Source organism: Pelobates fuscus, chromosome 1 (assembly GCF_036172605.1).
Source record: "Pelobates fuscus isolate aPelFus1 chromosome 1, aPelFus1.pri, whole genome shotgun sequence".
Lineage (NCBI taxonomy): Eukaryota > Metazoa > Chordata > Amphibia > Anura > Pelobatidae > Pelobates > Pelobates fuscus.
This window is the reverse complement of record NC_086317.1, coordinates 313,611,332-313,635,546: the sequence shown is the minus strand read 5'-3', so window position 1 is coordinate 313,635,546 and position 24,215 is coordinate 313,611,332. Positions and strand designations below refer to the sequence as shown.

The window sequence follows — 24,215 nt, the reverse complement described above, 5'->3', positions numbered from 1 at the left end:
ACCTAGTCAGGAGGTTACTCACACACCTCTCCTCAGCCAAGCAGGCCAAAATTATGGCCCTGGATGGATGCTTCAGATTACCGGCGCCTACATCACGCTTCACAGGTGAACAGGGATGTCATCGTCCGATTTCAAAATGGGCCGGATAGGCAAGCGCTCCTAACGGCATGCGGACTAGATCACCATATGACTTCGAAGATCACACGCTAATGTTCTATCCAGAGAACTCTGGAGTGGCGCAGGTCCTTATAACCGCTGACAACGGAATTGATATGACACAACATACCTTACAAATGGGGCACCCCAAAATTCTTGCTGATACCCCAGGCGGGACTCAGGGAATCTAAATTTAAAGCACCCTACAGCAACTGGGACTGACCATGCCACCAGAGGGTACGATACCAACAACCCAAGCGCCGCAACCACACACCTGGGACCCAGCTAATGTTTGCTTGTCTGTGCCGGCTGCCAAACGAGGCAACTCTGCTTCGGCAGCTATCTCCTAAAGAACTCATTAGACTGCAATACCTCTAACTCATATCAGTTCATGCTCTGTTCTGCTTATAACGGATTGTTTCACTGTTTAAATTATGTTTTACGTTAATCTTACCTGGAACCCGACACTAATTAAGATACCCGCTGACACAATTTCCCCCATCTTCTGGCTTGAGGGATACACCTCTTAACCCCTCCCCACCCACCGACTTTACATTGGTGTACATATAGACCCACATCGACTTCCCGGCTACTAAACAAGAGGTATAAGGCCTATACCGCCTCAAAATGTCACTAACTGCACCTACCTACTCTTTCATAAGAGGCGATAGACCGAATAGACAATTTAACAGGCTATGCAACTCCATTTCCCTATCTTCCGGATCTGAGCAACATACTAGCCTGCAATTTTTCTATTTCTCATTATAAAATAACGTGCTGATTATTATTGCCATGCCTTTGTTTTTGCGATGTTAAATCCATTGTACTTGCATCTGCTGTTGTGTCAGCGTAAGTGTTGTTATGCCTTGCACAATAAAAATAAAGAATATAAAAAAATAAAAAAATAAAGAAATTAAATATCCCTTAAAATGAAGGAAAATCTTTTTGTATCTTTCATGATAGAGAACTTTCAAAATGACCTATTGAATATAATATATATTATAAACAGAGCATTCAGGAGACTAAATAGTGATCAAACTCACCACTTTACTTCTAAGCAGTTTGAATATTGGCACATGAACAGCATCAATATTTCAATCCACTGGGACAAAAATGAAGTGCAAATACAGCATACCAACACCTATATAGGCAAACATAACAATTCTGTTCCAAAATAAAAGTTTTAAAAGATCATGCTCAGAAACAAAGTAGCGGTACCCCAATACACATCAGCCAGCTGCTACAAGGCTTCAATAGTCATTCTAGATCAGCCTAGTTAGCGAGTCAGCAACAAACAATGAGTCTTTTTTTATTTTTGTGAAACCAGGGGAGCAGAGGTATCCAATGTGTAGATGCAGAAACATTCAAATTTGAATAACTAATTGGCTCGATCAACCCAAGGGACGAATCTGGAACAGAGTCTATGGCCATAAAACGTAGGGAAAGAAGTGTGTGCCCTATTTGTGCAAAGTGTCTAGCCATCGACTTGTCCAAATGAGCATCCCTGTAAATTGTGCTTATAGAGCAGTGATGTCCCCAAATCCTCTCACGTAGTTTAATGCACCTATATACGAAAGTCCACATGGACATTGTAGTTTATAAATGACAAACATGGAGGTGCAGGTAATATACAGTGTTTAATATGAAACACTTTGCCAGTATGGGGATGTGAAAAGGTCTTACCTGGTCTCATGTCTCCACATGTGACACACCCGAGGCATTGGTAACATTCACAGTTCTCTTTACTCAGCAATCTATTTAGATTGAAGGTACGCATCAGAGGATCTCTTAGATGTGGGCCATGTACCTTAACTCACTCCAAAAAGGTGTAAAGACGACTATCAGTGTTGCCTATGCCTCTGGCAATTTAGGTCATTCCCATTCTGGGTTTCATGGCTTGCATTGTATCATGTAGAGACTTGGTTGTGGTTTCTTTTTTTCGTTTTGGGTTTGGGCACCTATTTAAAGGGACACTATAGTCACCAGAACAACTACAGCTTATTGAATTTGTTCTGGTGAGTAGAATCATTACCTTCAAGCTTTTTGCTGTAAACACTGTCTTTTCAGAGAAAATGCAGTGTTTACATTACAGCTTAGTGATTACTTCACTGGCCACTCCTTAGATGGCTGTTAGAGATCCTTCCTGGGTCATGGGTGCCTAAAATGCATCCAAACATTCCTCCCCCCCCCCCCCCCTCTGCATGCAGACACTGAACTTTCCTCATAGAGATTCACTGATTCAATTCATCTCTATGAGGAAATGCGGATTGGCCAGGGCTGTGTTTGAATCATGCTGGCTCTGCCCCTGATCTGCCGCCTTGTCAGTCTCAGCCAATCTTATGGGGAAGCATTGTGATTGGATCAAGCTACCATTTCTGATGAGGTCCAGCATCAGATAGCCGACCAAGGGTCGGTTTGGATGCCAGAAGCCCTCTAGTGGCTTTCTGTTAGACAGCCACAGAGGGCAGACTTAGAGCTGCAATGTAAACATTGCAGTTCTCTTGAACTGCAATGTTTTACATTGCAGCTCTAAGTGCAAAAGGGTCACAGCACCCAGACCACTCCAATTAGCTGAAGTGGTCTGGGTGCCTGAAATGTCCCTTTAACAAATTTTTCTAACACATTTGTACTTTTTTTTGTAGGCCTTAATGCACAATACTACTTTTTCCATTATAAACAGTCCACAAATCATTTATACAAAATATGTAATTTATTTTACAAAGTACACACACATAAGAGTATTATATACCAACATCTTCTGAATGCACCAATGTGCAATACACAACATGTAATTAGTATTTTTGGATGATTTCCTGGTTTCCTTCAATAAATATGGCATTGCCCATCACATGCTTTTCGAATGAAGCTTTATGATTCAATTGATTTAGTCTCAATTGCTTGCAGCTTCTTTCTAATCACCAACTCCCCATTGCTCTTCAGGTAAGTGTCTGATATATCATCTTCTGTTGGAATGCCGTGAGGCAGTTTCAGTGGTTGAACTCTGGAAGTACACAAACGTTGTTAGAACAAATAAAACATTATATAGCATACAATTTATAATATCATACATAGAAATATGCAACACATTTATTGCACACATTTAACTAAATAATGTGCCACAAAGGAGCCACTGAAGTCTTCATTTGCCTTCTATTCTGAATTTCGAATCACAACAGCTGTGTTGGGGAAAGAGACCATGAGAACTCCAAGCTCCATTATGCAGACTGTGGGCATTAGGGGGTGTGAAGACCCCTCTACAATTATCAGAATTAAAGGGTTACTCCAAACAAACAAAAAAAAAACAATACAGGGATTTAATAAAAACGCCTGACACTTCTTCAGTGTTTCACTGTAGGGCAAAGACATCCCAAAGCATGGGCTGAGGGTAGGATTAGGGTGGCACAAGCAGGGAGCAAGTGCCACCAGCATGCTTTGAATGTTGTCAACAGATGCCAAATATGCAAAGATTTAACATAAACCAGTCCAGAACTCTCATTCTAGGCTAGCTAATGATGCTGTTAGAGGTGGGATTATACCTCAAGCAGCAAAGGGCTTTAACTCTGTATGTGCAGGGTTTCAAACTGAATTTCTGCACATACCAACTCCAAACACCATAACCACTTTAAATCATTGAACTGGTCATGGTGCTTGGAGTAAACCCTTAAAGATTGAAGTGTGCACTTATCTATACTGATAATCCAGAAGGCAATGGAGACATTAAAAGGTTACAAATCTAGTGTAAAGGCATAAGAGAGAGAGAGCATGGAAAGGCATGAGAAGGTATATGCTAAAGGAAAATTACTGAGACGTGACTGAGAGATAAGCTGGGTGAGAAGTGCTAACTAGGAAGAAATATATTTGAAGACCGGTGAATGTTGCCTGCAGGGAGGTTAACGTCTATACTTTTTGTCTGTTTCACATTTCTTTTTAATTTGATATTTTTTTCAAAAAAAGGAAAATGCAGAATAGAACATTTTTATAGAGATTGAATTGAATGAAAAATGAATAAATTATAGTACCAACCTGATCAAATGCTTGATAATTTTAAGCTTTTCGTTGACTGCAGGAATATTTTTGTGCACAACTGGTTGATGAGCCTATGAAAGAAATAACGATTCCAATTTATAGACAAAATATTATAACACATTTAGAATATTCAACTCATGAAATGTCATGTAACGCTTCAGGAGAGTCAACACCGTTTAAATGGCACATGTTTTTGCTTTTAATACAAGTGTAACAGTTTTTGCGAGGTCTACTTCAAGAGCGTTAATGGGCAACAAGGGCTGTAGTAATAATGTGATGCTCTTTAAAGGAACACTAACCATCATAACAATTTTTGCTTAATTAATCGATTTGGTATAGAGATCATGCCACTGTAGTATCACTGACAAAGTCTCTTCCATTTAGAAGTTAAATAACTTTGGTTATAGAGCCCTAGTAAAACTTCAGCTGGCTGTGACTCGCACAGTCTCCCTACACACTTCCTGAATAAGACTCAAAATTGTTATGTTTCCCTTATTGCACAGTGTGTTTAATTTAGAGTTTCATCTCTCTTGCGCTGTTTATAAACTTCTAGAGCATGGTGGCTGTCTTAGTCATAGCCAGGGGATATGTGGCTTTGGGTCATTCAAGTCCTTGTAAACGGTTTAATAAGCTTAGACAATACAGAGCAGTAATAGTAATCAAATAATATATTATTTATCTTCACTCTCTCATTCTATTCATATGAATCTGTACAGGTGTTAGGATGTGTAGTTGTCAGTTTTGATATATGTATTAACAAGTGGGTTTGCCAGTATTGTTGCTAATGTATGTATTTTATTATTAAAGCACCCCCAAATTACACAGCACAGTAAAATGGATGAACAAAAGTATTTGTAACGAGACTAGTTGAACGCACAGGAACAGAGAATGTTGCTCAAATCAGTTTACATTCTAGAGGGAGTGGTCACAATCTCTTACCTTGTTCCATCGTGCAGGATCCAGGGCAGACTCCTCTCCCAACGAGTTCGGCATGTCCTTTTATGACGCAGTCCTGCATTATCAATACTGGCCCAGAATGTTTTGGGAGCGTGGCCTTAAAGCAAATTACACTTCCTTATAAAAAGGGCACCTTTTGCTTTCTTCCTTGCCCAATTGTGCTTCCTTGTGTTCCCCTTAGTGCTATTTGGTTCTCCTTGCGATTATATTATTTCTGTGTTTTGACTCGGCTTGGCTTTAGACTTCTCTGTTCTCTGGTTCCCTGACTCGGCTTGTATTTTGACTCTGATTTCTGGTGTCTTAACCCAGCTATTCTTATATTGTTCTCTTGATTTCTGGTATCCTGACTTTTGGCGATCCCTTGACTACTCTTTTCTACCTATGTTAAACCTGACCATTTTAAGGTTCGGTAATACATGCTTGGCTTTTCTGTTAGTTTACATGATGTGTCTTGGGTTATCACACGACTGATATTACAATAGGGCCATGGACCCTGCAGGTGTCAACCCACAAGCTTCTGGTGATGACGTGCGAATCGAAGAAATAGACCACCGCATGGACCGATTTCCCCTTACTCTGCAGACTTTACTAGGCGGTACGGCACATCAAGCCGAGGCGTAAAACCCCATCGCAGTAGTTGCTGCCCCTAACCTGGAGGTTGCAACAGTCAATACGTCCGCTCATGAAGTCCCATTTATGTTACAGCGGTTATCTTTATAACCGGTATTTAACCCCTTAAGGACACATGACATGTGTGACATGTCATGATTCCCTTTTATTCCAGAAGTTTGGTCCTTAAGGGGTTATTAAACCAGGTCAGCATACACTTCGAAATACAACCATTCCACCGACACGGCTAGAGCCTATCTCACCGACAGGGCTAGAGTGGGTTTTATGATCAACCTCAGTATTCTAAGTGTTCGGTTGGGTGGCCACTGTTTGTATGCACGAACACGTGGGAATGAAGTTGGCAGCTATCTTTTCACACGAACGCAGACAGCAGTGTTCGCTCGTCAAGTGCATGGAACTAAAATCGGACACAAATCGCTACCACTTTCCTTATAGAACTATTTTGAACTGGCGTCACGTGTTCGGTCGGTCAAAACCTAACCCCAGTGGTGATTCGGCTGCATTTACGGGATCTGAGCACTATTTGGATATGTTGGGCGCTCAGATGCAGCTATCCGGGGATATATGACTTGAGGGGGTTCCTTGTAGTATTGTGTGTGTTTTGAACATTGTACCTCTGTGCCTGGGTTGTCAGGCCTGTCAATCAAATTTTAATTGATTAAAAACATATAATTATGTTAAAATATTACTTAAATATACACGTAGAATTTTAATATATATGTTTTTAAAGTCTACGTGTACACTTATGTAGTTATTTATATATATATATATATATATATATATACACACACACACATATACACACGGTTATTTGTATTTTATATATAGATATAGAATGTCATTCTAAGTGTTAGAATGAAATTACATATGTATTTATAATATAATTATTTTTTTTAAATATTTTATTTTTGTAATTATATATGTGTATAAATATAAAATATGTATAGAGGTCTTTTATATAACGTCATTCTAAGTATTTTAAATACTAATATATGTACTTCTACTTAACATTAAAATATATATACATACATATATATATACACACACATATATATATATATATATATACACACATATATATATACATATATATACATATATATACACAAAAATTGGGTATTCCAGCACTCCAACTATAGGTATAAATATTGCCTGGTGCTCAGTCTAAATACAATATACAGAAATAGAAAAATAATACCGGCACTCTAGGTCTTCCAAAAATGTGTTGGTTTATTGTAAGTCAATCCAGAGGGTCAACGTTTCAGCTCCCGTTTGGAGCTTTCATCAGGATAGATTATATATATATATATATATATATATATATATATATATATATATATATATATATACACATACACACACACACACACACACACACATATATATATATACATTGTAGTAGCTTGCACTCCAAGAAGACTTTTGTAGTGCCCGGTGCTGGTTGTGGCAAAGGTAGATATGGGTGTAGAAACAAATCGCACTCCTGGGACTTGGTTGAAGTAGTAAAATTTAGCTTTTATTTATTCCATATAAAATATCAACGTTTCAGCTCCAACATGGAGCTTTCATCAGGACAGGTAACATGTAACAAATGTGCAGACAAGAGAATATATACCCCAGATCCCTCCAAAACAAACTGAACACTCAAATTAAATTAAATATGCACCACTGGAGTGTATTTACTGAATCAGTGTCCGGATGTAGCACAGCTGGCCATGGCTGTCTCCCACTCTGCCCTTGTATCTGCATAATTGGGGCTCAGAGGGAAGGGGGGAGGGGAGTGTTTGTGTTCCAACCATTTCCTGGCAATATCCAGTATGCATGGTTTGAGGTTACCATGATTACAAACAGAACTTTAACTCTCATCATCCTTAGCCAGCGGTGTTGCCCAGGTACTTGATTCAGTAGTGTAAAAAAGCTTGTATAAATAGAAAGTTACTAAGCAGTATAGACATAGAGGAATTATCAGTATTTTTAGGATAATTCCTCTATGTCTATACTTAGCATCTGCTACTTATCTCTGGTGTGCTAAACTTTAATGTGACAACACTTCCAGTATATTAATTGTTGCTACATGTGTTAGCTACTGTATTGACAATACCATGTCATTATGTGTCCAGCTCAATATACCTAATATGTACAATTATATTATGTTACTATTTTCAAATAGTTACTTCATTGCACTGTCACTGTGTGTCAAGTCCTGCACTAACTCATTCCTATTGCCATTACCCTGCTATAGCTATTCTGTTGAGGTTATGTTGTCTTAGCACTAAAACCTTTTTGCCACTTAAAAAAAGTGCCAGTACAAGCTATTACTATAAGGTTGACGGTACTCTGTCGCTACTCCCACCAAGTCCTTCCCTTATAGATAAGATGCATTCTAACTATCCGTCTATTATACTAATAATTTGTTAGCTTTGTGATTCACCATCTTGTCCTGCGAGTATTTGTTTTTAATAATTAACTGCTTAGTAACTTTCTATTTATACAAGCTTTTTTACACTACTGAATCAAGTACCTGGGCAACACCGCTGGCTAAGGATGATGAGAGTTAAAGTTCTGTTTGTAATCATGGTAACCTCAAACCATGCATACTGGATATTGCCAGGAAATGGTTGGAACACAAACACTCCCCTCCCCCCTTCCCTCTGAGCCCCAATTATGCAGATACAAGGGCAGAGTGGGAGACAGCCATGGCCAGCTGTGCTACATCCGGACACTGATTCAGTAAATACACTCCAGTGGTGCATATTTAATTTAATTTGAGTGTTCAGTTTGTTTTGGAGGGATCTGGGGTATATATTCTCTTGTCTGCACATTTGTTACATGTTACCTGTCCTGGTGAAAGCTCCATGTTGGAGCTGAAACGTTGATATTTTATATGGAATAAATAAAAGCTAAATTTTACTACTTCAACCAAGTCCCAGGAGTGCGATTGTTTCTACATATATACATATATAGAGATAGAGATATATATAGAGATAGAGATAGAGATATATATAGAGATAGAGATAGAGATAGAGATATATATAGAGATAGAGATAGAGATAGAGATATATATAGAGATAGAGATAGAGATAGAGATATATATAGAGATAGAGATAGAGATATATATAGAGATAGAGATAGAGATATATATATAGAGATAGAGATAGAGATATATATAGAGATAGAGATAGAGATATATATAGAGATAGAGATAGAGATATATATAGAGATAGAGATATATATAGATAGAGATATATATAGATAGAGATATATATAGATAGAGATATATATAGATAGAGATATATATAGATAGAGATATATATAGATAGAGATATATATAGATAGAGATATAGATAGAGATATAGATAGAGATAGAGATAGAGATAGAGATAGAGATAGAGATAGAGATAGAGATAGATAGAGAGATAGATAGAGAGATAGATAGAGAGATAGATAGAGAGATAGATAGAGAGATAGATAGAGAGATAGAGAGATAGAGATATATATAAATATAACAGCCCAGACAGTCCCCCTGCTGGCAGATCCACAGCCAGCTTTAGGGGGCCCGATTTGCCATGGCAGGGCTGCCTGGGCTGTTAGGCAGTCCTCCCGAAGAGGATCGCGGCGGAGGTAAGTAAATCTTACCTCCTGGGGGCTTCAGCCGTTACGGCGTTCAATGCAGCCGCAACGGCTTTAAAGCACATTATAATGGGCACAGCATAGAACACTGTAACGGCGTTAAGGGGTTAAAACAATGTTAGACAAAAATCTGCACACCAATCAAGAAATCACAAATTTGTCTGGGTGGGCATATGCAAATTAGTTTAACAAAGAATTACATTTTTGCCTCATTCCATTTTAAACATGGATTTATTTAAGTCTGTGTTTGCTGTATAGAACAGCTTTGACCAGGTGGAAGGGGTTATCAATCACAATTTTTCCCCCCACCATAACCTTTTTTGTTATACATATATACACCACAACTCTTTTGTGACACACACACACACACACACCCTCCCCCCCCTCCCCCCCCCAAAAGAGTTTTGGTGGGGAAAAATATATATGAAAAAAGTGTGGATGAAAATCCCTTCCACCTGAAGTGGATAGTTAATACATTGCTAAACACAATTACACACACAAATGTGGTTCTTTGTTGAGCTCATTTCTCATACGCCTACCCAGAATCCCTTGCAGTAGTGAGAGCACTGTTAACGTAAGATTTCTGTGGGAAAAGCAAGTCTTATGGCTTGACTGGTGTGTATTTGTGTTTAACAATGTATATATATATATATATATATATATATATATATATATATATATATATATATATATATATATATATATATATATATATATCTCATTGTTTTTTCATGTCTATCCATAAACATAGAGAATATATATATATATATATATATATATATATATATATATATATATATATATCTCATTGTTTTTTCATGTCTATCCATAAACATAGAGAATATATATATATATATATATATATATATATATATATATATATATATATATATATATATATAAATAAATAAAAATTCCTTTTCATCCCTGCACACACTTTCAGATATTTCCAAATGCCGGGTGCATTCCAGCCACAGCCAAAGATAGTAGAAAAAATAGTGAAAACAAAGGCTTGCACTCACGGTCTTTTTCTTTTGTAAAAGTTTTCTTTCTTTATTCCATTACTTGTTAAAACATAATCTTAGTCATAATCGACTAAGATGACTAAGATTATGTTTTAAGATTATGTTTTAACAAGTAATGGAATAAAGAAAGAAAACTTTTACAAAAGAAAAAGACCGTGAGTGCAAGCCTTTGTTTTCACTATTTTTTCTAATATAATATATATATATATATATATATATTATTTTCTTTAATATAAATTCTATGTTTATGGATAGGCACATATGAAAAAACAATGAGAGAGAGAGAGAGAGAGAGAGAGAGAGAGAGAGAGAGAGATACACACAAAAACAAATTTTACCTCTTGTCCGATTATGTTATTGTGTTATGGAGGAGAAGTAGGTACATATAGTTATATATGCTGAAAAGATACTTGGGTCCCTCAAATCTGTTTTTGCAGTTGCCCCAAAAGAAGGCAAAAAGCTAGGAACAAAATCCCTTCTCAACCACAGAACTGCAGTCATATCATTGCTTGGATGAAAAAGCCTCACATATTAAAAATGATATGACTGAATATTGTGTTTGCAAGTATTCATCAAGTTGCTGTTTAAACATCTGCATAAGGTCTGATAAAAATCACCCCTTCAGGTGAGATTTCCCCATCCTTATTGTTCTTACTAAAAAGAAAAAAAAAAGAGATAAAAAATAAAACCTTTCCTTTTGCCTTGGACTAAATCTAAATTTCTTCCAGTCTAAAAGGGAGACCCTGTGTCTTATGTACACACATTAATATCCAAAGATACCTTAATCAGACCAAGAGCTTTCAAGGTTTCTTTCTCCCAGTGTGGTCGCCCAAGCCCAGATTTTATTCGCGTTATAAGATGCAGTTGATGTGGTTGCTGTGGATCTCCACCATACTTTTCATGGTCTTCAGGCTTTGGCTGGAAGGCCTGCAAAATAAAACGTACAATTATTACAATATTACCAACATGCAATCCTCCTTTCCTCATTGTATACATGGTCTTAAAACACATACTGAAACGCACCTAGAAGATGTTGAGTAAGCAAAAATAATTTCAGAATGTTAAGTCCATTTTTTCTTTCTATGTTCTGTGATTTTGTGCTTCTTATGTTTCTGAATACTGTGCTGGTTTACGTGATTTACTGATGCCCTTGTGTTGTGATGTTACTATGACTATGTGCTTGTCATAATTTTACCCCCATGATGGGCTTCGTTAGGTATTATGCAGGTTTTGTTTTAGTTGCTATAAGAAACCCTTGTTTGAAGCAAAATAACATGCACAGCCAATCCTTTGACATGTTAGGAATTACATTTGGGTGGGAATTTATTTTGTTGATCTCCGGTCGTATCTTGACCACAGGTATTTATTGCTTTTTATTTAAATCATTTTGTCATACATGATGGACAAAATGTAAGGTTTTTTTTAGTCTTCTCATTAAATAAAATTTATTTTGGATTTGCTACTGCTGTAAACCTGAGATTTACTGATGGAAGCCTCGGACTGAAATGAAAGACCCGGGGTAGAGCTGATGGCCCTGCCAGATTGAAGACTGTTTGCCAACAGCGTGTTCCTTTAAAGAAACACTTTAGAGGCAGAAACACAAACAAGTATACAGTCATGTCATGCTTTTCCAACAAATCTGCTGATGTATGAAGACCTTGAATGCCTGGACAACTTTGCTGTTTCTACCAGATTAAGGCAATAGGCAATGATGCCCAGGGAAGCAAAGTATGCCAATGAACAAAAGATAACTAAGGTCATCTGCATATTCATGACACCCAAACAGCAAAAAAAATAACAAAACCAGTGAACAAAAGCAAACTTACTTCATCGGGATAACGGGTCTTGGTAAATTTATGTCGGATTCCACCATGAGACAGAATAGGCAGAACTGGAAGCTCTTGAAAAATCTGAATAAAAAAAAATAAAAAAACAGTCATTTATAAAATAAATAATTAAAGGTGCTTCGCTACTAAACACCACTACCATATTCTGTTTTATCAATTATAAACACACTCACATGCAGTACTATTCTACTGAATACAGTAGCAAGTTTATAATAGACAATTAGTAAAACATTGGAATAATAAAAAAAATCAAGCACTAAAATAGTTCTGTTAATCGATAGCCTTCCAAAGTTATTTCTGGCATAATGCTAATTATTCACAGTAGGTTGGTAGTTGCGCTTCAGATGGATGGATATGTAAAAGAAAAAATAGAGAAAGTCCAATGGTGGAGGATATCTTGGTATATAAAATGGATGTGGAAAGGCACTTAAATTCAATAAAACTCCAAATCAGCTCTACAGTACTAAGTTTGGATGAAACAATCCCCACCTTAGAATATATAGGTATAATCTGATTAGTATAGAACCTAATTAAGACATGCAATAGGCAACAGAACAGAAAATACAAATATAGTGCTCTCTATAGTCATGTGCATACTATTTATTTTTTGGTCCGATCACGTGGACAGCATCCTTATCTACGATTTCCACATTGTTTTATTTATCCTCACCTAAATATAGAATGTATTTTCGGCTGGGTCAGACCATTGTATCAAAAAAAAGTCACATAATTCATTCTCTATCCTCATCTAGTCTGATCTAGTGACCGGACCACCATGACAACATATATGCAGTTTGTTTTCTGACAGAACTAAACTTCCTGATCATATGACCAGATTATGATTCCCCTTTCTTGAATTAGCACTGATCGGACTCTTATTCTAGGTATAGGTAGCTTGTTATATTGCTCTATTTCTAGTGTTCTTGCTATATTTTTGTACAGCCTGCAACTGTGCAGCAGCATTATGTGTAATACTACACTCTTATCAGCTACAATCTGTAGCGGGTATATTGTTATCCATTTAAGCCTAAAACAGACTGAGCAATACCATAAATTGCTAAAAAATTAAATAGTATTCTATGGTCTACTACCTTGCTGTCATCTACAAAGAGCACTATATTTGTGTTTTGTCTTACATCATACCGCTCACCACACCTGGCTGAATGTTATCCTGGAGTGGGGATTGTAAAAATTCACACTATTTTAATTGAGCCCTTCAAGGCTCTGAATTATGTGAGTGCATATAATATATACATATATTTTCCATGTTTGCACGATATATACCACACTATATATTGCTCCTATCTTCTGCTTTCTATTGCTTGTCTTATTGGAGATCTATACTGATCATAAGCAGACACACATATATCCTAAAGTTTCAATTTAAAGCAATACCCTAGAGGTGGTTTGGAGCTCTACTGAATGTAAGTGTATTTCCACATCCATTCCATTCCATATACCTAGATATACTCCAACATTGGACTCTCTCTGTTATTTTACATATTCAGCCGCAATTAATTTGTGTGTATGAGAGAATGTGTATGTGTCTGTCAAATCAGTGAGTGTGCCTGTCAGTATTAATTAAATCAGTGAGTGTGTCTGTCAGTATCCTCTGTGAGTAAATGTGTGTCCTCTGTGTGAAACTTTTGTTTGTGTATTATATTTTCACTTTGTGACTTTTATACTTCAGATTAATAGTTCATACACTCATCCTTACATACACAATAGTCACATGATGTCATATTTATCTTAAAAATGTTATTTACTACCTTGTTCTCAAACATGAGATTAACTTAAATACCTGTGTCTACACATTTCATCTGGAATTTAAGTCAATAGAAATTACTTTCTCGAGGCAGGGATACTTAGGATTTTTTTTAGATGTGCAGGGTACTTCTCTGTAAAAAGGTTGAGAAAATCTGCCCTAAAAACACTTCAGATTGCTGAAGTCCTTTATGTGTTAAGAGTATATCCGCTTTTTCCCCCATTTTTTAAAAAGTGCACATTTCAATAGAAATCAGCACTTTTATAAATAAACTTTGTTACAGCCTGCTGGCGATCAGACAACTGGTTCTATTACCTCCTGGTAGTTTAGCTCAGCTGCACTAAACAAAAAAGGCAGGTATTGCCCAGATCACCTGCCCTGCAATTGAGCTGCACTGGAAGTCTGGGATTGGGAAGTCATAGAATGTCTGGCTTGGGGAAGAAGGGGAGGGCTTGCAAATGCTGCAGATAAGAGAACTGCACCTTTTGCAAGTGGTTTTTAGATAGAATGCCATAGCAAAAATAATTGCATGCATGTTTTGTTTGGGGGTATATGTGCTAAATATGATTTATACTAGGCTTACCTTGCACAAATCAATTTCCATTTGAAATTTTAATTGAAAAATCAAGTTGTGTGTTCAAGTCATACGCCTACTAAGTAGACAGCACATAACTTGTGCACGGTGTATTTTGCAGCAACTAAAAAAAAATAAATTAAAAAAATAAACAAACTGGCTTATTCACTAAAGTGAGAATTCAAAGTGAATTTAGATTTGATGGTCAGAAAAACTCAACTAAAAGCGTAGCTGGCTATTACGACCCTAAATTTGAAGTTCACCTTAAATTCTCACTTTAGAGAATAACCCTATACATTTTCTAACTTGTTTGTTTGCTAGTAGAAATCCATATCATATTTTGTCTCTCTTTGTGGACTTTTCAGCTGCTCTAAAATAATGTATTATTTACATATCACTTGCTGTTTTACTAATTCTTTTAAAACTATAAATTAGAGAAAATAAATCAATGGCCATACACTACTTTTTCATCTCAAACTCACTCACACTACTTGCACTTAGAGAGACCTAGCTGTCCCCCTCTGATAGCACTACTCCTGCCTTTTTATGTTTTGGTGGGCTACAATTCTCTCACACTCAGAGACTCAACTGTAAAGGAGGTGGTGTAGGCATACTTCTCTCCCCTCAATGTACATTTCAACCAATCATAACTGCCCCAGCCCTATCCTTTTCTTCTTTAGAAGTTCACACTGCCCGCCGACTTAACCCCACACCTTTAAGAATTGCTATCATCAACCCCGTGCCCGGTCATCCTAGGCTATTAATTGAGCACTTTTCTTCCTGGCTTCCCCACTTCCTCTCATCTAGCACTCCTTCCCTTATACTTGGGGATTTCAATATCCCAATCAACAACCCCAACTGCAGTGATGCCTCTCGTCTGCACTCTGTAACTTCCGCCTTTGGCCTCACGCAATGGTCCAATTTAGCAACCCATACAGCGAGAAACACTCTTGATCTCGCCTTCACCAATCTCTGTACTTCCTCTAATTTCTCCAATATTCCTTTTCCTCTATCTTACCACCATCTGCTGACTTTTGACATCGGCATACCCAAGACCCAATTGATACCACTGTCTGAACATCAATCTCATAGAAACCTCCAATGTCTTAACCTAGATCATTTCTCCACTAATCTCCAAACTCCTTTTACCTATCTCAAACCTCACCTGTCCTAGCTCGGCAACCCCCTTCTACAATTCCACCCTCTCCTTTCAACTAGACATCATGGCACCTCCTACATTTAAACGCAGCAAGCTCCCCCAACAACAACCTTGGCACACCAAGCTGACTCGATACCTCCAGAAATGCTCCAGAACTGCTGAACACTGTTGGAGAAAGTCTCACTGTGCATCTGACTTTCTCCACTATAAATTTATGCTGCGCTCATACAGCTTGGCTGTTTCCTCTGCAAAAGTAAATTACTTCAATAGCCTCATAACCACACACTCCCGCGAAACCAAATGACTATTTAACACATTTAACTCTCTTCTTCGACCCTATTGTTCCTCCTCCACCTACTAACTTGACCGCCTCAGACTTTGCAACTCACTTCACTGACAAGATCTCTACAATTAGGGAAGAGATCTCTCATCTTTCTTCTTCCCCTAACAATACTTTCCCTAACCTCCCTCCCTCTGCTGTTCTATGTTCATTCGCACCCGCTACAGCAGAAGAGGTTTCTGCTCTGCTCCAGTCCTCCCGCCCCACCACCTGCTCCCTAGATCCAATTCCCTTGCATCTCATCCTTACTCGGGAATCGACCGATATTGATTTTTTTAGAGCCGATAATCTGCAAACTTTTAGGCCGATTACTTACACATACCGATATTCTGTACATTTACCATTTTGAAAAAATACATTATTTCTACACAAATCTACTGTTAACTGAACATGTTTATTATTTATTTGCAAATCTTTTTTTAATTAAGGTAAATGCACAAAATAAACATGCCAGTCAGAATTTTTTATGTTTTCAAGAATATATCTATGTGTTTATATGTAGTGGATGCAGTGAGAGTATTTGATTAGTAAATGCAGTGTGTGTTTGTGTAGTGTGTATAGTGAATGCAGTGAGTGTATGTATATATAATGAATGTAGAGTGTGTGTTTTTAGTGTGTATAGTGAATGCAGTGTGTGTGTGTGTGTGTGTGTGTTTGGAAACAGCACTGACCAAAGTATCCAATGATCTACTACTCGCTGCAAAATCTCATGGTCACTATGCTATCCTAATTCTCTTTGACCTTTCTGCGGCTTTCTACACTGTTGATCATCAACAGCTTCTTCTCATCCTCAGCAATATTGGTCTACAAGATATTGCTCTCTCCTGGTGCTCCTCCTACCTCACCCAGCGCTCTTTTTCTGGCTCTGCTTCTTCTCCCCAACTCCTCTCTGTTGGTGTCCCCCAAGATTCAGTCCTTGGTCCCCTACTGTTCTCTATCTATACTGCCTGCCTTGGTAAACTCATTAGCTCCTTTGGCTTCCAATATAATTTCTATGCGTATGACACACAAATCTATCTGTCCTCTCTTGATCTCTCCCTGTCCCTCTTGACTAGTGTCTCTGACTGCCTCTCTGCTATTTCTACCTGGATGGCTGCTCACTTCCTTAAACTCAACCAAAACTGAAATTCTGGTCTTTCCTCCTTCAAGTGTTGTTGCTACTCCTGTGTCTGTCTCCCTCCAAGTCAATGGTGCTACCATCAGCTCCACCATGCAGGCTTGCTGCCTAGGTGTTCTCTTTGACTCCGACCTCTCCTTCACACCTCATGTTCAGTCTATTGCCAAATCCTGCTGCTTCTATCTCAAAAACATTGCACGCATCCGACCTTACTTAACGCCAGATGCGACTAAGTGGCTGGTCCATTCCACTGTCGTTTCTCGCCTTGACTACTGTAATCCGCTTCTCAGTTGTCTTACGTGCTCCCAACTTGCGCTCAAGAGACTCATCTTCCTGTCCGCTCACACCTCACCCTTCTGTCAGTCCCTACATTGTCTTCCTGTAAGATATAGGGCTCAATTTTAAATTCTGGTTCTTGCTTTCAAATCTCTACATAATGCTACTCCCGCTTATCTATCCTCACTAATACACAACTATGTCCCGTCTAGGCCCTTACGATCTGCTGAAGACTTACATCTATCTTCTGTCCGTACTCCCACCTCTGATGCTCGCCTTCAAGATTTCTCGAGGGCTGCACCATTCCTGTGGAACTCACTTCCCTCCTCCGTTAGATGCTCACCCAGTCTCCACTCCTTCAAAAAAATCATTAAAAACCCACTTCTTTATAAAAGCGTATCAATTAAACTGTTAATAGCTCCTGAATGATTCTTCTTTTGAAATTGTCATTAGTCTAATACTATCCTTACCTTTTGTCACTTTACCCCACTCACTCTAGCATGTAAGCTCATTGGGCAGGACCCTCAACCTCTCTGTTCCTGTGTGTCCAACTTGTCTGGTTAAAACTACATGTTTGTTCGTCCACCCAATGTAAAGCGCTGCGAAAATGTGTTGGCGCTATATACATAATAACATAATAATAATAATAATAAAAAACATACCTTCACATTCCTGCACAATGTTGCCATTGTCATCACTGAAATCTTCTGACCTGTAATATGTTGTTCATTAGTTTACAAGTTAATTTGCAAAATATATCAGCTACATGCCAGTAGGTTCCCCCCACGCCCAATATATAAATTGATCTATATAAACATTAACATTCAATAAATAGGTAAAAGAACAGATGAACATGGAACCTATTATAAAAACAGTAATATGAGGGTAAGCAGGCACATTCAGAGTACTTGTGTAAGTTATAGTTGGCATTGCTGGGTCTAGTTTCCATACATATTAACAGCTGTACATATACCTTACTACCTTTCAATAACTTCAATAACACCCGAGCCTGGGATGGAGAGCCCTGCTCACAGCTCTAGAGGTGACATGCAGACAGTCCCTTTCCAGGCACTTCCGGTATCCTCAGTGGAGCACGAGTTCTATACACAAAAGATATAACCGCTGCATTTCTGTGTTTTCGCTGCGTCTGCCATTTTGGCGAAGCCAATGACGTATACTTCCTTTTGTATCATCCCCTGCCTACAGCCTGGCTGCTTGGAATCTTCTTACAGTGTAATATGTCAGTGATCCGAGTGGAGCTCTAACGGTGACGTCACGACTCGGAAGTCCAGGATCTGGCAAGTCAAGTTGTTGCCCATCAGTCTAATGGACACGTGAGCTGGGGAAACTGGCTGCACCCTAAATAGGAGGTAGTGGGGGCTGGCAGGGTGGGACATGGATGATAAACATGTAACCCTAGGCTGTATGTGGAAGGGGCTTAACTTTAAATGGAAAAGCAAAATCTGAGAATCCTCCTCCCCTCTCCCACACAGGAAAGGCTCTCTATATAATGAGGGTCAGGTCATTAAATACTGAGCATTAACTAGTTATCTGTCTCTGAACTGTTTACTTAACTTATGGCTTCAAGGATACATTTTGTTTGTTTCGTTTAATATTGGTATTAAATAGTTGATGGAAGAGGTTGGTTGTTTTTTCTTTTTGTTTTGGCAAAACATTCAAGCCATTGTAAACAAATCTCCTTCAGTATTTTGTGTGTTGACATGAATGTACTTATTCCTGCTGTGTAGTTAGAGTTAGACAAGCTCCTTAAAGGGACACTATAGTTACCTGAACAACTTTAGCTCAATGAAGCAGTTTTGGTGTATAGAACATGCCACTGCAGCCTCACTGCTTAATCCTCTGCCATTTAGGAGTTAAATCCCGTTGTTTATGAACCCTAGTCACACCTCCCTGCATGTGACTTGCACAGCCTTCCATAAACACTTCCTGTAAAGAGAGCCCTATTTAGGCTTTCTTTATTGCACGTTCTGTTAATAGCTTTCTAGACCCTGCAAAAGCCTCCTGTATGTGATTAAAGTTCAATTTAGAGATTGAGATACAATTATTTAAAGGACCACTCTAGGCACCCAGACCACTTCAGCTTAATGAAGTGGTCTGGGTGCCAGGTCCAGCTAGGGTTAACCCATTATTTTTTTTATAAACATAGCAGTTTCAGTGAAACTGCTATGTTTATAAATGGGTTAATCCAGCCACCAAATCCTCTAGTAAAAAATAGAAAAAATCTCAGACACTCACTGTGATTGTTCTTCAAGCAGGTTTATTGCAACGTTTCGACCTCAATGAGGTCTTTTTCAAGCTTGAGGTCGAAACGTTGCAATAAACCTGCTTGAAGAACAATCACAGTGAGTGCCTGAGATTTTTTCTATTTTGTATATGTCTCTTGGGGTTCTTTGCTGATAATGCTTTCCTATGAGACCGGCCGAATGCGCGCGCATTCAGCCGAATGGGAGGAGAGGAGGAGGAGAGCTCCCCGCCCGGCAATGGAATAAAGGTAAGTTTTAACCCTTTACTCTCCATCCAGCCCGGCGGGAGGGGGTCCCTGAAGATGGGGGCACCCTTAGGGCACTATAGTGCCAGGAAAACGAGTAAGTTTTCCTGGCACTATAGTGGTCCTTTAAGGTAAATTACATCTGTTTGAAAGTGAAACCAGTTTTTTTTTCATGCAGGCTGTGTCAATCATAGCCAGAGGAGGTGTGGCTAGGGCTGCATAAACAGAAACAAAGTGATTTAACTCCTAAATGACAGTGAATTGAGCAGTGAAATTGCAGGGGAATGATCTATACACTAAAACTGCTTTATTTAGCTAAAGTAATTTAGGCGACTATAGTGTTCCTTTAATATCATGACTGAGTTGATGTTCTGAGATATTTTGGTAAAGTGTTTATTTGACAGCAAAATAAAGTTCATAGAGCGTAGCCCTCACCCTTGCGAAACAGTCCTACTTTTCCTATGTCATTAGTTCATGCTTCCTCAATCCTAGTAATCTCTTTAATACTTTTAACTCTTTTCTTCACCCTGCTTTGGCCTCCCCACAAACTAATCTTTCAGTTGATACCTTTGCATGTTACTTTACTGACAAGATTAAACAGTTAGGGATTAATTCTCCCCTCTCTATCTCAACTTCACTTGGACCATACTATCCCTACCCTCCAAGACTTCTCTCCAGCTACTGAACAGGAGGTGGCTACACTTCTCCTTTACTCTCGTCCCACCACGTGTCCGCTTGATCCCATCCCGTCCCACCTCATCAGATCTCTCGTCCCTTGACTGGTGCAGTCATTAACACACATCTTCAATTGCTCTCTTTCTTCTGGTGTTGTCCCAGCTCCCCTTAAACATGCTACTGTTGTACCTGTCCTCAAAAAGCCATCTCTTGACCTTACCTCTCCTTCCAGCTATTGTCCCATATCCCTGCTCCCTTTCTCCTCAAAGTTTTTGGAAAGACTTGTCTTTACCCGTGTGACTTGTTTCCTCAATTCCAACTCTCTCCTTGACCCTCTTCAGTCTGAATTCCGCCCCCTCCACTTCACAGAGACTGCTCTGACCAGAGTTATAAATGATCTAATTGCAGCTAAATCCAAAGGCTACTTCTCCATACTAGTTATTTTTTACCTTTTTGCTGCCTTTGACACTGTTGATCATGACTTCTTCTCCTAACTCTTCAATCTCTTGGTCTCTGTGACACAACCCTGTCATGATTCTCCTCCTATCTCTCCCAACGCTCCTTCAGTGTCTCTTTTTCCGACGACACCACCTCTCCTCATCCTGTCTCAATCGGAAGTCCCTCAAGGTTCAGTTCTTGGTCCCCTTTTGTTCTCTCTCTATACTGCCTCTCTTGGCAAACTCATTAATTCATTTGGATTCCACTACCACCTGTATGCCGACAACACCCAGATATACCTCTCCCCTTCTGTCCTACAACATGTCACCAATTGCCTTTCCTCTATCTCTGATTGGATGTCTGCTTTCTGAAACGCAATCTCTCTAAAACTGGGTTTCTTATTTTTCCTCCTCATAACACTGATCCTCCTCCTTCACTCTCTCTCTGCAGGTTGACGTTACCTGGCTCAACCCATCCTTTCAAGCTCGCTATCTTGGTGTCATTTTTGATCCTGGCCTCACCTGTGTGCCTCATGTCCAGTCTGTTGCTAAAACCTGTCGATTCCAGCTTAAAAACATTGGCCGCTACTTTTCTTACGCAAGATGCTACCAAGGAGCTTGTTCATGCTCTAGTACTGTAATTCTCTCCTAATTGATCTCCCCAGTAGCCGTACTACCCCCCTACAATCTGTGATGAATGCTGCTGCTGATCTTTCTCTCTTGTTGCTCCTCTCACACCTCACCCCTCTGTCGATCCTTTTACTGGCTTCCTGTACCCTACAGGTGTCAATTTAAAACACTAACCCTTACCTATAAAGCTCCAACCAACTCATAGTCCCTCTTACATTTCTTCACTGATTCATAGGTATGCCCCCTCTCGGTCTCTCCGCTCTTGCTAATCCTTCCTCTCTTAAAGGGCCACTGTCCACTCTCACCTTCAGTTCTGCTACTTTCCCACCATGTCTATTTGCTGTCTACCTCAATACTCTTCCTATGGTGTTTTTATACCCCACCTCCTCTAGAGTGTCAGCTCGTTTGAGCAGGGTCCTCAACTACTTATTGTTCCTGTTACATTTTGTTATTGTCTCATTTGGTAAATTCCCCTCTTATGGTAAAGCGCTGCGGAATAAGCTGGCGCTATATAAATACATATAATAAATAGTTGCCATCTGGGAAACTCTAGCTCATTCATCATACTTACAGTGCTGTTATTGCCATACCATTTTATAGGTAATACCATTCCATTGGAATATTGTTCATGCTTAGTTAATAGAGAATGTATATTTTAAAGCAGCACTCTAACTTTAGAAGTACAAACCTGTATTTCTAACATTAGAGTATACTACAGTCGGTCTAGATATTTGTGTCCCCCCTTACAGGAACTCTCCAATCACCATATATGGCACTATAATGTTCAGGGGAGCTAATGGAAGCTTCTAAGCAGGGACGCCTGGCACTCTGTCGGATGTAGTGGAATTAATTGTCTTTGTTTATGCAGCCCTAGCCACACCTCTCCTGACACACACACACACACACACACACCACCACCCATTTACCTTGTGGCTTTGTGAGACTAAGCCAGGGGGAGTGTGGCTATGGCTAAATAAACAAAGCGATCTGAAGCCTAAATGGCAGAGAATTTAGCAGTGAGACTGCAGGGGCATGATCTGTACACCAAAACTGCTTCATAAAGCGTTTTGGTACTTAGAGTATTCATTTAATTTTGTGTGCTGTAGTAGTTGTGATGCTTGGAATCTTCCTTTAGCTAAACTAGAAATTGGATATTTATACATCTATTTATTTTATTTTCCTGTTCATAAGATAACAACTGGTTAGCCTTTTATGCTGACAGACATTCTGTGATTACAGCTTCCAGTATGAACATTTTCATAATTTAGACTTCCAAAAACAGGAACACTAGAATCAACTGTACATGATTGTGAAATAGGTAATAAGGAATAGTGAGTGCGCTTACAATAAATAAAATACAGTGTTAATCACACCTAAAAAATCTGAAGGGCATATAACACATTTGATTACAATGCAATAATACCAAAGTGCTATAGTGCTTTAAGAAATTTACACAATATGTGGAGTGCCAAAGTGCATATATGTGCAGATAAGGGATATCCAATATAAATAAAAAAAGGACTGATATACTTGCAGAGCTTCTGGAACAAATAATACACGGCTCTGTAATACAAATAATACAACACCTAGTGCAATATGTTTGTACAGTGCAAAATTAACAATAAATAAATAGGTATCTCACTCACAATGGTGGAGTGGTTGAAGTACCACCCCAAACTATCAGGCTCCAGGGAGGATCAGCCCCCAGTGATCGTGGGATCCACTCAGTGTAGAAAGAACGTGGGCCAATCCGGATATGTGTAAACCAAGAATTTCTTTATTACCAATGCATAAAAAGATATAAAACACCAGTCTCCTGCAACCTGCTACCGATAGTCCGAGAAAGAGAGAGAAGGTCTATAATCAGAGTGTCCTCCTCGCAGCTCAATCCTCATAGATACACGGATACACGGTGTAGGTGCAAAAACTTCCGGATTGTTCAGATGCAATGCATTTCTCCCCTCCCACGGGGCTTTTTCAAGTTGAAAAAGCCCCGTGGGAGGGGAGAAATGCATTGCATCTGAACAATCTGGAAGTTTTTGCACCTACACCGTGTATCCGTGTATCCATGAGGATTGAGCTGCGAGGAGGACACTCTGATTATAGACCTTCTCTCTCTTTCTCGGACTATCGGTAGCAGGTTGCAGGAGACTGGTGTTTTATATCTTTTTATGCATTGGTAATAAAGAAATTCTTGGTTTACACATATCCGGATTGGCCCACGTTCTTTCTACACTGAGTGGATCCCACGATCACTGGGGGCTGATCCTCCCTGGAGCCTGATAGTTTGGGGTGGTACTTCAACCACTCCACCATTGTGAGTGAGATACCTATTTATTTATTGTTAATTTTGCACTGTACAAACATATTGCACTAGGTGTTGTATTATTTGTATTACAGAGCCGTGTATTATTTGTTCCAGAAGCTCTGCAAGTATATCAGTCCTTTTTTTATTTATATTG

The 24,215-nt window shown here is 38.9% G+C and overlaps 2 protein-coding genes across 11 annotated transcripts in view; one reads left to right on the top strand and one right to left on the bottom strand.

The window, feature by feature from the left end:
* The window catches only part of MITD1 (microtubule interacting and trafficking domain containing 1), a 214,485-nt gene that overhangs the window by 169,783 nt on the left and 20,487 nt on the right, over positions 1-24,215 (top strand). The window contains exon 1 of one of the 7 annotated variants that reach the window (XM_063458788.1): positions 18,690-18,872. The exons of 5 other annotated variants lie outside the window; for them this stretch is intronic. The gene's annotated coding sequence lies outside the window, so the exon portion shown is untranslated. Of the gene's footprint in view, positions 1-18,689; positions 18,891-24,215 lie in introns of those variants that run through there. One more of the 7 variants, XM_063458798.1, reaches the window with a different exon arrangement.
* On the bottom strand, positions 2,848-18,612 carry MRPL30 (mitochondrial ribosomal protein L30). Of its 4 annotated transcripts, none has more exons than XM_063458965.1 (6): positions 18,470-18,612; positions 18,165-18,209; positions 12,251-12,334; positions 11,205-11,351; positions 4,180-4,253; positions 2,848-3,157 (listed from the first exon to the last, which is right to left on the bottom strand). In XM_063458965.1, the coding sequence occupies exons 2-6, from the start codon at positions 18,195-18,197 to the stop codon at positions 3,025-3,027; spliced, it is 471 nt and encodes a 156-aa protein (XP_063315035.1). In that variant the 5' UTR covers positions 18,198-18,209; positions 18,470-18,612; the 3' UTR covers positions 2,848-3,024. The 4 variants fall into 4 exon arrangements, with proteins under 4 accessions (XP_063315035.1, XP_063315043.1, XP_063315017.1 ...); XM_063458973.1 differs by having other exon boundaries at positions 18,165-18,214; positions 18,476-18,612; XM_063458947.1 differs by having other exon boundaries at positions 18,165-18,214; positions 18,484-18,612.